The sequence below is a fragment of the Aulonocara sp. 'chitande type north' Nkhata Bay genome, linkage group LG6 (genome assembly GCF_057382095.1).
Source record: "Aulonocara sp. 'chitande type north' Nkhata Bay isolate Kocher_YH1m ecotype deep benthic linkage group LG6, A_spYH_male_GT1.1, whole genome shotgun sequence".
In the NCBI taxonomy this organism is placed as follows: Eukaryota; Metazoa; Chordata; class Actinopteri; order Cichliformes; family Cichlidae; genus Aulonocara; species Aulonocara sp. 'chitande type north' Nkhata Bay.
In genome coordinates this window covers 30243781-30255069 of record NC_141349.1, presented here as the reverse complement: position 1 = coordinate 30255069, position 11289 = coordinate 30243781, and the positions used below count along the sequence as shown (strand labels likewise).

General features: G+C 40.4%; 1 protein-coding gene across 2 annotated transcripts; it reads right to left on the bottom strand.

Annotated features, from left to right (window-relative positions):
* Positions 1-910: 910 nt before the first annotated feature.
* On the bottom strand, positions 911-10952 carry slc25a38b (solute carrier family 25 member 38b). 2 transcript variants are annotated; one of them, XM_086296229.1, is made up of 8 exons: positions 10554-10952; positions 10162-10270; positions 7647-7771; positions 5928-6012; positions 5353-5532; positions 4936-5104; positions 3071-3234; positions 911-2971 (listed from the first exon to the last, which is right to left on the bottom strand). In XM_086296229.1, the coding sequence occupies exons 2-8, from the start codon at positions 10174-10176 to the stop codon at positions 2849-2851; spliced, it is 861 nt and encodes a 286-aa protein (XP_086152355.1). In that variant the 5' UTR covers positions 10177-10270; positions 10554-10952; the 3' UTR covers positions 911-2848. The 2 variants fall into 2 exon arrangements, with proteins under 2 accessions (XP_086152355.1, XP_086152354.1); XM_086296228.1 differs by lacking the exons at positions 10162-10270; positions 10554-10952 and adding an exon at positions 8582-8932.
* Between the last annotated feature and the right edge of the window lie 337 nt (positions 10953-11289).

Below are 11289 nucleotides of genomic sequence, written 5' to 3'. Positions count from 1 at the left end.
GACCCCCTATGAGCAAGTACTTTGTGGCGTTAGACAGAAAAAACTCCCTCTTAACAGGAAGAAACCTCCAGCCGAACAGGCTCAGGCAGGAGAGGTCATCTGCCATGACTAGTTAGGAGGAGTGAGGGGAGGGGAAAAGAAAAAGCGAGCAGCCCAGAGCTTCCAGCTGCGAGTGCTGATTAGAGTGGCCATCCAGTTCACAGGGGATCTTCAGAGCACAAAAAGGCTTCTGATGCAGTCCAGCTGCAGTGGATTGAAGTGCGCCTGATATCGGAGGAGAGACCTGAGACAACTGATTGATGCTGAGGACCGTTTTCAGCAAGGGATTCAGCAGGAGGCTAGCAGACTGAAGACTGACTGAACATTCAAAATAAAAGTTTGGAGTGTAGTAGATAATAAATTTGTCTTTGATGGTCTTAGCATGAGAACAGATTGCACAATACATTAGTTATAAATATAATGTTATGGCTTTGGGTGCCAAAATGAATTAAATAAAACATCAATAAATAATTAAATTAATGTCATTAGTTAATTAAATGTCTCATTAATTAACACTGAATATTAAATATATAAACAAATTCATTTCATTTAAAATATTAAATACATTTTAAATTTTAATTGATAACACATTTAATTATTTAATGATGCCCTCCATACATTCTGTGGGAAACTGTATATGATAACATGCAGATGCCTCATCATTGTTCTCACAGGCTAGCCCTAGATAATATCTATTGAATGTGACTGTGTTTAATAGCAACATGCATGTTCTGTCAGTAACGTGGATCACATTGTAGTCGGTATGGTTTAGGAGAGATGTTCTGGATACAAAACTGCAAATAAAATGATCAAACATCAAACTCCCCTTCATTTATAACACAAAGTCAAAATCATTTTTGGAAACAACAAAAACAGAAACAGGAGATTTTTATTCAACTTAAAAATCAGACAGGCACAGCATCTGTCTGAGCAAACACGCGCACAGACAGAGTGTCTACCATAACACTGAATGCAGGACAGTCACAACAATGGAGGTGAGGTGGTGGGAATTATGGCACAGCTCAAGTTAAGACAGCAAACATGGAGGCTTTTAAATGAACTCCTACTTCACTACCTTTTTCCTTTAAACAGCCTGTAGGTCTGAAGAGACGCTCAGCGCCTCACTTTCATTAAACTGGGCTTATCTGCTGACTCACAGGAAGCCATTATTATAAACTCCTATCACGTAAAACACACAATTACTTCTTGGTGGCAACCATCGCTGTTCTAAGATGGCACCGAGTGGTCTTTCAGTTTGCATTTTATGTACAGACACAAAGACATCATTCTCTATTATACCACCTCTTCGTTTATATTAATAATAAATAACATCTATGCAAACACTCTACAGGAATTCATTAGTGTGACCCTTTTTTTTGTTAAATCAGCAACTCTGTATTAAGTCACATATTTACAATTCCAGAATGAGGCTGTACAAAGACAAGATCCACAGCTCCATCACCGGTATGGACTCTTTATAAACATGTCAGCGCAATGATTAAGCAATGCTTCACTTGGAAGCTTAATATTCTGGAAATACTGTTTGATCAGAGGAGGTACCTGACTTCAGCAAAACCTGAAATACTTAAATGACTTCAACTTCGCCTGGTAACCTAAATATATATATATGTGTACTAAGAAAATAAATTTGTGAAAGTGCTCATTTAAATGCAGGGTGAAGGGCAACCTGCAGCGCCTTTAAAGGTGGAGTTTTCTTTTAAACGCAGAAATCTGTGTTTACATTCAGTGTTTCCTACAAAAATCAAATCCCTCATCATAAAATAAAGTCAAAGTTGCCTTTTTTAAAATTTATATATATATATATATAATAAAATGCTACTCCTGTGTGCAGAAAACAAGCAAAACTACCGAGAATCAAAACCACAGTGCTACTGATAAGCTCCACAGGTTGTCTCAAAATGAAAAATCCTACAAATAATCAAACAATTTATTTATAAAATTCATTTAAAATTAAAAAAAATCCATAAAATCCTGACTTTTTTGTTGGGTTTTTCTCGTGAGATGAAATCACTGCTATTCATTGATTTAGCTACAGATGTGGCTATCATTACGCCGAGTCGAAAACGCACCATAGTTTTATATAAACGTAGCTAGCAAAGTTTTAAGCAATACAGCAACAAAGGCTTTAACACAGTTATTAGCATTGGCCTCCATTTTCCCATAATGCAGCTGTGTGAGTACTGATTGTCTGAGCCTGAAACAAATAAACTTCTCTGCTTCTTAAAAAAAAAAAAGAGATCAGTCAGCAAGTACGAAACATTGCTCAATCTTGTCAGAACAAATATGGCAGAACCTGCAGTGCTTTGCTTCTTCATCGGATGTAAGTGACACCAGCTTATTGAGTGTCTCGTTCGTTTCTACGGTATTTTAAAACATCGTCAAAGGCAACTCTGTTAGCCAGAAGAGCCACTGGCCCCGTTTTCTGATCGCTAGTAGCCATACCTCAGGAACATAAATATTAGGAGGGACGAGTTCACTTCACAGCAGGGAGTGTCACTACAGTCCGAGACGGACATAAGAGTGCTTCAGGTGTAACATCACAGTCCCAAACAGTTTCACACACACACAGCAAACACACAAACAGAGCACTCTTACTCATGTGTTTCAGGCATTTATCCACCTACTTCCTTTGCTTATTATCTTGTTACTGCTGGCTCACTGACCCTGTAAGCTCCTCAGCTCCATTTACTTCTTAGATGATAATAATAATAATAATAATAATAATAATAATACAGAAGTATCCTCTTATAGCTCTTTCCCTTCTCTTGCAGCTAAAAACTTTTGCTCTTCAGGATTTGAGGCCCATTCGAGCCATCAGCTGTTCATACACAGTCCAAGCCATGGCAGCCATGAGAGTGCGTCGAAGAGACCTGGGCACAGCTCCACGAAAAAACCCAGCCATGCCGTGCTCCTGAAGGAAAGGCCAGAGCAGCAATCCTCAGTTAGATGTTATATAATAGTGAAAGTGTTGCTTCTTACTGAAAAACACAACAAGAACGTGAGTACACACCATGTAGATGCGGCGAACTGCACCTGCTGTGCTACAGTGGGAGGGTCTGACTTGAATGTGAGTCTTCACTACATCTGCAGGCTGCGTTACTACTGATGCCATGACACCCGCAATCACCCCACAGCTGAAGTTCACCAGCGGGGCGTAGGGCGCCGAGGTCACCTCTGAGAGAAGAGAACCCGAGGATGTCAGATGATTTAAATAAAAACAATCAGTCAAACCACAGAAAGAGAAAAATACGTGGAAAACATTAAACATCACAGTTTCACAAAGAGCTGCGATGATTCATTGAGTAACTCGATTATAAAGCATATTCGACACAAATTTCTTGCTGTGATGTTTTAATGTTTAAAACTCTGTAGCGAGCATTTCACCCACATTTTTATTGGCATGTAAATACAGTGAGAGGGTTTTTGACAGATGTTGTTTTTGGGTAAAATACTAAAAATATTGCAGTTTCTAAAAATGTTACACCATGAAGCAGTGGATTGTTAAAGACCTGTGCTTTTCTCTTTTGAATATTTATTATGGCTCATTAATAAGACAAAAGTATTTATCAGTATTTAAAGTGTGAAAGGGTATTTTGAGAACAGCTGCCTTATCCCATTACTCTATTAATCGATACTCAATTAATTAAATGTTTGATAGCGGCAGCCCTAATGTACATCACTAATTCACTTGGCCACACCCCTAACAGTAGCTTGCAATTACAAGGCAAGAACCCATTTTTAGACAGTAATTACAAGTTACTATTAGGAGAAATGGGATGCTCTGTAACACAGGCCTGCCATCATTTTAATAATACTGTTTAATTACAGAGTAAGAAGGGGAAACAGGATATTCTATATTAAAGCCTTCACTCCTAATAGTAACTTGCAATTACCATGTAAGAACCCCTTTTGCACATTGCAATTAAAAGCCCTCACATCCCCTCAATGATACTGTGCACCTACAACAAGAGACAGAAGTAAGGTTACACAATAATAAAACATGAACCTCTAATATTACTAGATAATTAGAATTTACAAAAGGAAAACAACCTTCTTTCTTACAATATACTCACAGTATAATTATTGTTACTCAGTTTTTTTCTCTCTACCTACATTTTAAGCATTTGCCATAAACCATTTAATTTGTTTACACGGTAAAAGTTGGGAAACTACATCAGAGTCGTATTATGAAGCGCTACCAAGACATCAGTGCTCACAGTGAGGGTTTTCCACAACATGTTGCTTCATATGTTTTACATCAAGTGCTTTTAGCACAAAAAAGGTGTGAAATGGAAAGAAATTGTGAAAATGGGAATGCATCAAGTTCAGGATTTTTGCTCATAATTAAATAAAAGTTCTCTTATTCACAAGGGGCCGTCACAGCGGGCATCTCCGCATATCTTGACTGGGTAGATTTTTACCCTGGCTGGTCTTTCTGACACAACCACAAAGGGATTTGTGTCTGCTCCCAAGACTGAATCCAGGATCTTTCGTGTGTTATGTGAATGCAGAAACTGCTACACGATGGAGGGACTTGTCAAAGAAAATAAAGGACTTTCTCTAATGGTTCATATAAGCTGGGCTACCTTCTGTGGTGGACGTGAATAAATGTGATTCTGATTGTGCTGCATACAGCTGCTTGCAGAATTTTTAGCCACCCAATTTACTTCTTCAGTCATTCATTATCAGTCTGTGCGCAGCTTTACTGATTTTGCTCACAGAACGAACTGTACAAGCACTAAATCCACCCGATTGATTTTCTGCACAAGCGTTAAAACACTAATGCAAATTTCTGCATTATGTTCCTGGCAAAACATAACTCTTCACATTTTTCTTAACCTCCATTTTGATCTGCTGACTGAGTGTGACTCTCACCTTGAGGCAGCGCTCTCTTGGCCTGGCTGTAAAACATGACGTAGATGCCGGAGAAAGGAGCGTCGCGGAGCAGCGTGGCAGTCAGCCCAGAAAACAGAGCCCTGATTCCCTCCGTCTCATACATACTCCTCAGAGCACCGGGCACACTCACATAACTGTAAAAGCCACTCTGAAAAACACAGAAAAATTGAAATGAAATGTCTTTAATCATGCGGTTGATTGAGTGACAATAGATGTAAATGACTGCCTTTGTATCCACACTACGTGTCTCCACAGAAAAGAGGGTCATAATAAAATAGAGCAAAAACCTCTGACTAAAAGCAGTTCCACAACTTTATTTTAAAAACAGATGTGAGAAGATTAGTAGATATTTCATCTCTGACCATCTGGCGTCAGAGTCTGTTAGCTGGTAGATACCTCGAAGCGCGTCTTGATGACTGTGAATGGTAACATGCAGACTCCGGCCACAGCTCTGGCACCCGCTCCGAGCAGAACTGCCTCGCCAGCGTTGGGAGCTCGGTCCAGGAAGAAGTGCTGCTTCAGGGAGTAGAAGGTGCTGAAGTAGATACCCACCCCAGGGATGCAGCGCACAAATGACTGCAGAGGGAGAACAGTTTTTGTTGTCTTGGTTAAAAACAAAGGCATAATTTACATGGGTTTCTTAGAGGGGAGCATGCGCTATGAGTTTGAGTGTTGGTGGGAGAATAAAATTTCAATTCAGTTTATTTATATAGCGTCAAAATACAACAACAGTCGCCCAAAAGTTCTATTTATTCTAAGGTAAAGACCGTACAATAATCAAAAGAAAACCCCAAGAATCAGACGACTCCTTATGAGCAACCACTTGGTGACAGTGGGAAGGAAAAACTCCCTTTTAAAAGGAAGAAACCTCTGGTAGAACCAGGCTCAGGGGAAGGGCAGCCATCTGCGTACAAACATGCAACAAACAGGATTTGTTGTAAATAATGAAAACGGTGCATTCAGTTGCTCACCGGTGAAACACCTTTCCACAGACTGAAGAACTTCTCTGTCCTAATAACATTGATGAAAACGCTAAACATTCCCACCTTGGGTGCGCTGCAAGACAAAATTTTGAAATCAATACAAACAAATTAAATTGTGCAAACAAATAAAACAAAACAAAAAAAACATTACACTCTACTGTGCAAAAAAACTTAAGCCTCCTCTAATTTATATTTTGCTTCCAAGGAGCCAGGCTTTCTGAAGGTCTTCCAAAGTTTTTTTATTTGGAAATTGGCTGCTTTTCCACCAATTTTCAGTCCAGTCCTTGTACCCGACCACTTTCAGGAACTTATTTATTTTTTGGTTTGTTAAGCCACTTAACACTGACCTGAGTCATTAGAGCATAAAATAAGACACGTAACTCAAAGGATGAACCAGTGTTGTGTCTACAAACAAACAACTTAACAAAAATTTAATTCTAAATTGTATCTTTAGGCACGGCGGTTAGCACTGTTGTCTCACAGCAAGTAGGTCATGAGTTCGACTCCATCTTTCTGTGTGGAGTTTGCATGGGTCCTCTTCCTCCCACAGTCCTAAGAACTGTAGTTAGTGGGGCTAGATTCATTGGTGATTCTAAATTGCCCCCAAGCATGAACGTGAGTGCAAATGGTTGTCTGTCTCTCTGTGTTATCAGATTGGCGACTTTTCCTGGGTGTACCCCGCCTCTTGCCTCTAACTGGTATAGGCTCCGGCCCATACCAGATAAGGATAAGCTAAGTGGATGGATGGATCTTTAGGGACTTTTTTAAGAGCAGCCTGTCATAAAAACACATCATTTGTTCCCATTTTCTTTACTTAAATCTAGAGACCACAGTTTGACAGGCATGAAACACTATTTTTGCACCAAGAAGGTGATTGCCAAAGAGCTATTAGCTGAAAATTCAACATGTTCAGCGTGATGTGTTCTTAGGAAAATGGATTGGCCTCCCCAGAGCCCAGACCTCAGCAGTGACCTCAACCTTAACAGAGAACAGAACAAAGGGCAGCCAACATCCAAAGGAGAGCCTTGAACGTCCTTGAAGCCTGGAGAACTATCCCTGAAGACTACTGAAAGAAATGACAAGAAAATTTGCCCAGCAGAGTTCAGACTGTCTTGACGGATTAAAGCAGCTACACCAAATATTGTACAGTTCTAATGACTTGAAAGTCAAACTATTTCCATACACTGCTCCACTAGTTTTCAATTTTCAAAGCAAAACATAAATAAATGAGGGGTGGCCCAAGACTTTTGCACAGTACTGTAAACACTCAAAGACATGCTGACAATAAATGGTTACAGCTGTGGTGAATCACTACTGTGAAATCAATTACCACAGAAATGATCCTTCTGGAGCTCTGTGCTAAAGAAAGGCCTCCACATGTGAAATAAATAAAACTCCACTTTTAAATGTTTACATTTGCTGTTCTCAGTGGCTGTAATTGCAACCCAGCAGCCTGACAGCATAATTACATCCTGCTGGTGTGACTAATTGCCCCATATGGGTCATACCAAGAGATTGAGGCTGGCACTGCCAGAAGATTTTGTCCTCTTATGCTTTTTATGTGTATGTGAGTGGGTTAAAGTCAGAAAAAGAGAGGGGGAGAGAAAAAAGTATAAAATCAGAGGCATGGTGATGTACACGTGTCTGATGTACATGCAGGTGAAATGTTCTCACTGTGTATCTGTGTGAATGTGTGTGCACACACACCCGGGCTTGGCATTGTTCTGCAGGGTCTGCAGTCGTGTCTTCACCAGATCCAAAGGCTGGAAGAGGAGTGTAGAGCAGGTGCCACTGAGGGAGCCACACATAAAGGCTTTGAGAGCTGGGTGAGCCTGAGGACAACGACAGACATAAAGAAGGACGATGGAGACCGACAGAGAGACGAGGAAAAGGAAGGATGGGAGAAAACCAACGAGAGGACAAGCGAGGAAGTGACATGAGAAAGAAATGGCGGACCAGAAAAGAGGACAGAGACAGAAAACAGACAAGAAGGGAGATAAAGCAGAAAGAAATGTAAAGGATTAGTCACAGCGTAAAGAGGATAACGAGAAAAATATGCCGTTCAGCATCTTCTTCGCCACTGGTCACCTCTTGCTGAATGGCAGAGAAATCTGTATATATTCATTCTCAAACAACTATGCATAAAAACAGCTTGACAAAGCAAAGAAAATATCATATCATAAATATACATGAATTGGACTTAGGATTAAAATCTAAATATGTTTGTGTGACATTTCCACTGCAATAAAACACCCTGTAGCACAGAGCAGAGGCCAGGTTCCTACACAGTGGAGATGATGGAGATGTGTAGAGACAGTTCACTCACTCACAGACACACACACACTGTCTGTTGCATAGAATTAAAGTGAGACTGAACATTATCAGTGGGTACATGCCTTGTAGACAAAAAGGCAGGCAGAATGTGACACGCAGACAGGGGCTAAATTTAGCTACACCTGAAGGTAAACTGTTAAACAGAAATTATATCAATTGGCAAAAATAAATAAATATTCCAACAACAATAACAAACCACAAATAATCATAATCAGCCTTCTATACATTGCCTTTACACACACACACACACACACAAACACACACGAGACACTTTAAATCACACGTTAAGCACAAAGATGCTGTCCTACCTTCCCCGGGATGCCCGGGGCTCGGCTCTGAGAATCCTGTTTTTCCTGCATTTTGCCCACTTTCACCTCCCTCTATCTGTGATGCTGCTCTTACAAATAACATATTATAAAATAAACCTCCATCTCTTACAAACCTTCCCTCGCTCACTCGCTCTCGCCAACCTACAGTGGCTTTTCTCCTGCTTCCCGTCCTCCCTCCCCCATTTCAGCAGCCAAAGCAGAAGCTTAATCTAGCCCACGTTTTTCTACGGGCTTCTATCTTTATCTTTCAAACACACACACTCGCGCGTCTGTATTTGGCACTCGCCCCTCTGTATAGCTCAGTGCTAAAATGCATTTTTTTCAAATAGCATGAGTCATGGAGCAGTTCACGTGGACTTTACATTTAGGTCAAAAATAAGGATGCTAGTTTTAACAGGAGAAAATATGAAGCTATACACTCAGTCACTTTATTAAGAATAGCTGTTCAACTACTCGTTAATGCAAATATCTAATTAATGTAAACATGGCCAAGACGACCTGCTGAAGTTCAAACAGAGCATCAGGATAGGGAAGAAATTTAATGTAAGTGACTTTCAACATGACACTGCTGTTGGTGCCAAACAGGCTGGTCTGAGGATTTCAGAAAATGCTGATGATCTGGGATTTTTCCTACACAGTCATCTCCAGGGTTTATAGAGAACGGTCCAAAACAAAGGAAAACAAATTCAGTGTGTGACAGCAAAAATGCCTTCCTGGTGTCAGAGGTCAGAGAAGGATGAATACACTGCTTTAAGCTTTAACTAAAGCAACAGTAACTCAGATAACTACTCGTTACAACGCAAGTATGCAGAAGAGCATCTCTGACCAAACAACAGGTCAAACCTTGACGCAGATGGGCTAGAGCAGCAGCAGATCACAATGTAGCCAGTCCATAGATAAGGAAATAGGAAAATGAGGCTATAATTCACATGGGCGGCAATTTGCACCAATACTGGACAATAAACGATTGAAGAAATTCAATTCAATCTTATTCTAAGAGTTTTAAGGTGCTTTACATTGTAAGGTAAAGACCCTACAATAATACTGAGAAAATAGACAAAACCCCAACAATCAAGTCGAGACCCTATGAGCAAGCGGATGAGTCTGGTTGGATGAGTCTCAATTTCTGCTGTCAGATTTGGACAGTAGGGTTAAAAATTGGTGTAAACCACATGATAGCATGCTCTTTTTGGTGTAATGTGTGTTATATTTTGTGTGTGTGACGACTTTGGGCCTCATAGTACCAACATAATAGAGCATTGTTTAAATGTTACTGCCTATCTGAGTATTGTTGCTAAAACAATTCATCACTTTAGGATTACAGTGTACAAGCCTGTACCTAATGAAGTCGCCTGTGGGTCTATACTGTCATACAAGGTGTGCATTTCCCTAGAAATACTGAGAGCTACAATTGAAATGGCATTTCTATAAGTAAGCGACAGACATCACTCATGTTTCCCTGCGCTAAAAATCCCAACTGTTATACGAGGGAAACGTGTCGCATCAGGTAATTGACCATTTGTCTGCATGCTGTCAATGACAAACATGGCAGCACTCACCGCTGCCAACTCCATCTTTGAGCTGGATGCTGAGCCGGACGGGTCCAGTTTCTCCTGTGCTGCCGCCGCCGTTTTGAAACCGGTTAGGTTAGGCCACAGTGGATTCAAACTGGAGAAATCAGATGGCAGCCATGAGTCACATTTCAAAACATTGAGGTTGCCGGTGTAGCGGCTAATTTAGCTGGCTAGCTAGCTGTCACCAGTGTGGTAAGGTGAAGTTAGGACATCGGCCAACATTCACAAGCCAGCTGTTCTTAAGTCATATAACTGCCTTAAAGCGACCAAAGATGTGAGCTCCAACAGGCAGATTAGTTTCAGATATTCAGAAAAAGTCACTCAAACACATCTAGCGACTAGCTAGCCTGGTAACGTAGCATGCTAGCTCCTCTTACCTGATGTTGCAGTGTTTCAGGGATCGCTGGAGGTGACAGCCACCGCTGTTAGCTGAAGAAAGTCCATATTTTATATTTACTGCGATAGTCTGAAAACATTTCCTTTAACCCAGCGTTACCTTTAACACGTTAACGCCGCCTGACAGGGCTAGCTCAACGACGTTAGTGTTAGCTAGCCAACTTCGTGAGTTGTGCGAAATAAAATGTAACGCTAACACGTCTGAGTGTGAGTTCCAAATAAACCGGGTGTGTCTTCAGTCAGACCACGATCACTAAACACGGGAGTGGTGAAACATCACATGTACCTGCTGCGGCTGTTAGTGAGCGGGCGGTAAAGTTCACCTGCAGGGCAAAGCCGACACACACAACTAGGGTATGTGTGTGCGTGTATTGTCAAACATGTTATGTATCGAGGTTAGTGTGGCAGATATCCATCTTTTTTTTTCTTATTGAGATCCTTTATTTGACTTTTTCTACATAATTGAGTTTATCTGCTTACAGTGATTTATCATTTATTTATCTATTTCTGTCACAGTCACTTTTATTTGGCTATAATTGTATTTCGGCCGTTTTGCTATAGCAGAACGTATCCTTTACGTATAAAAACAGTTTGCCGATTTTAAACTTAAATGTTTAAATATTAGAATTATTTAAACATAGATAATTTGAATATCTCCTAGTTTTTATTTTAGAGCACAAACCAGGACATGCATGCACTGTAAAATGTAAGTTTCTG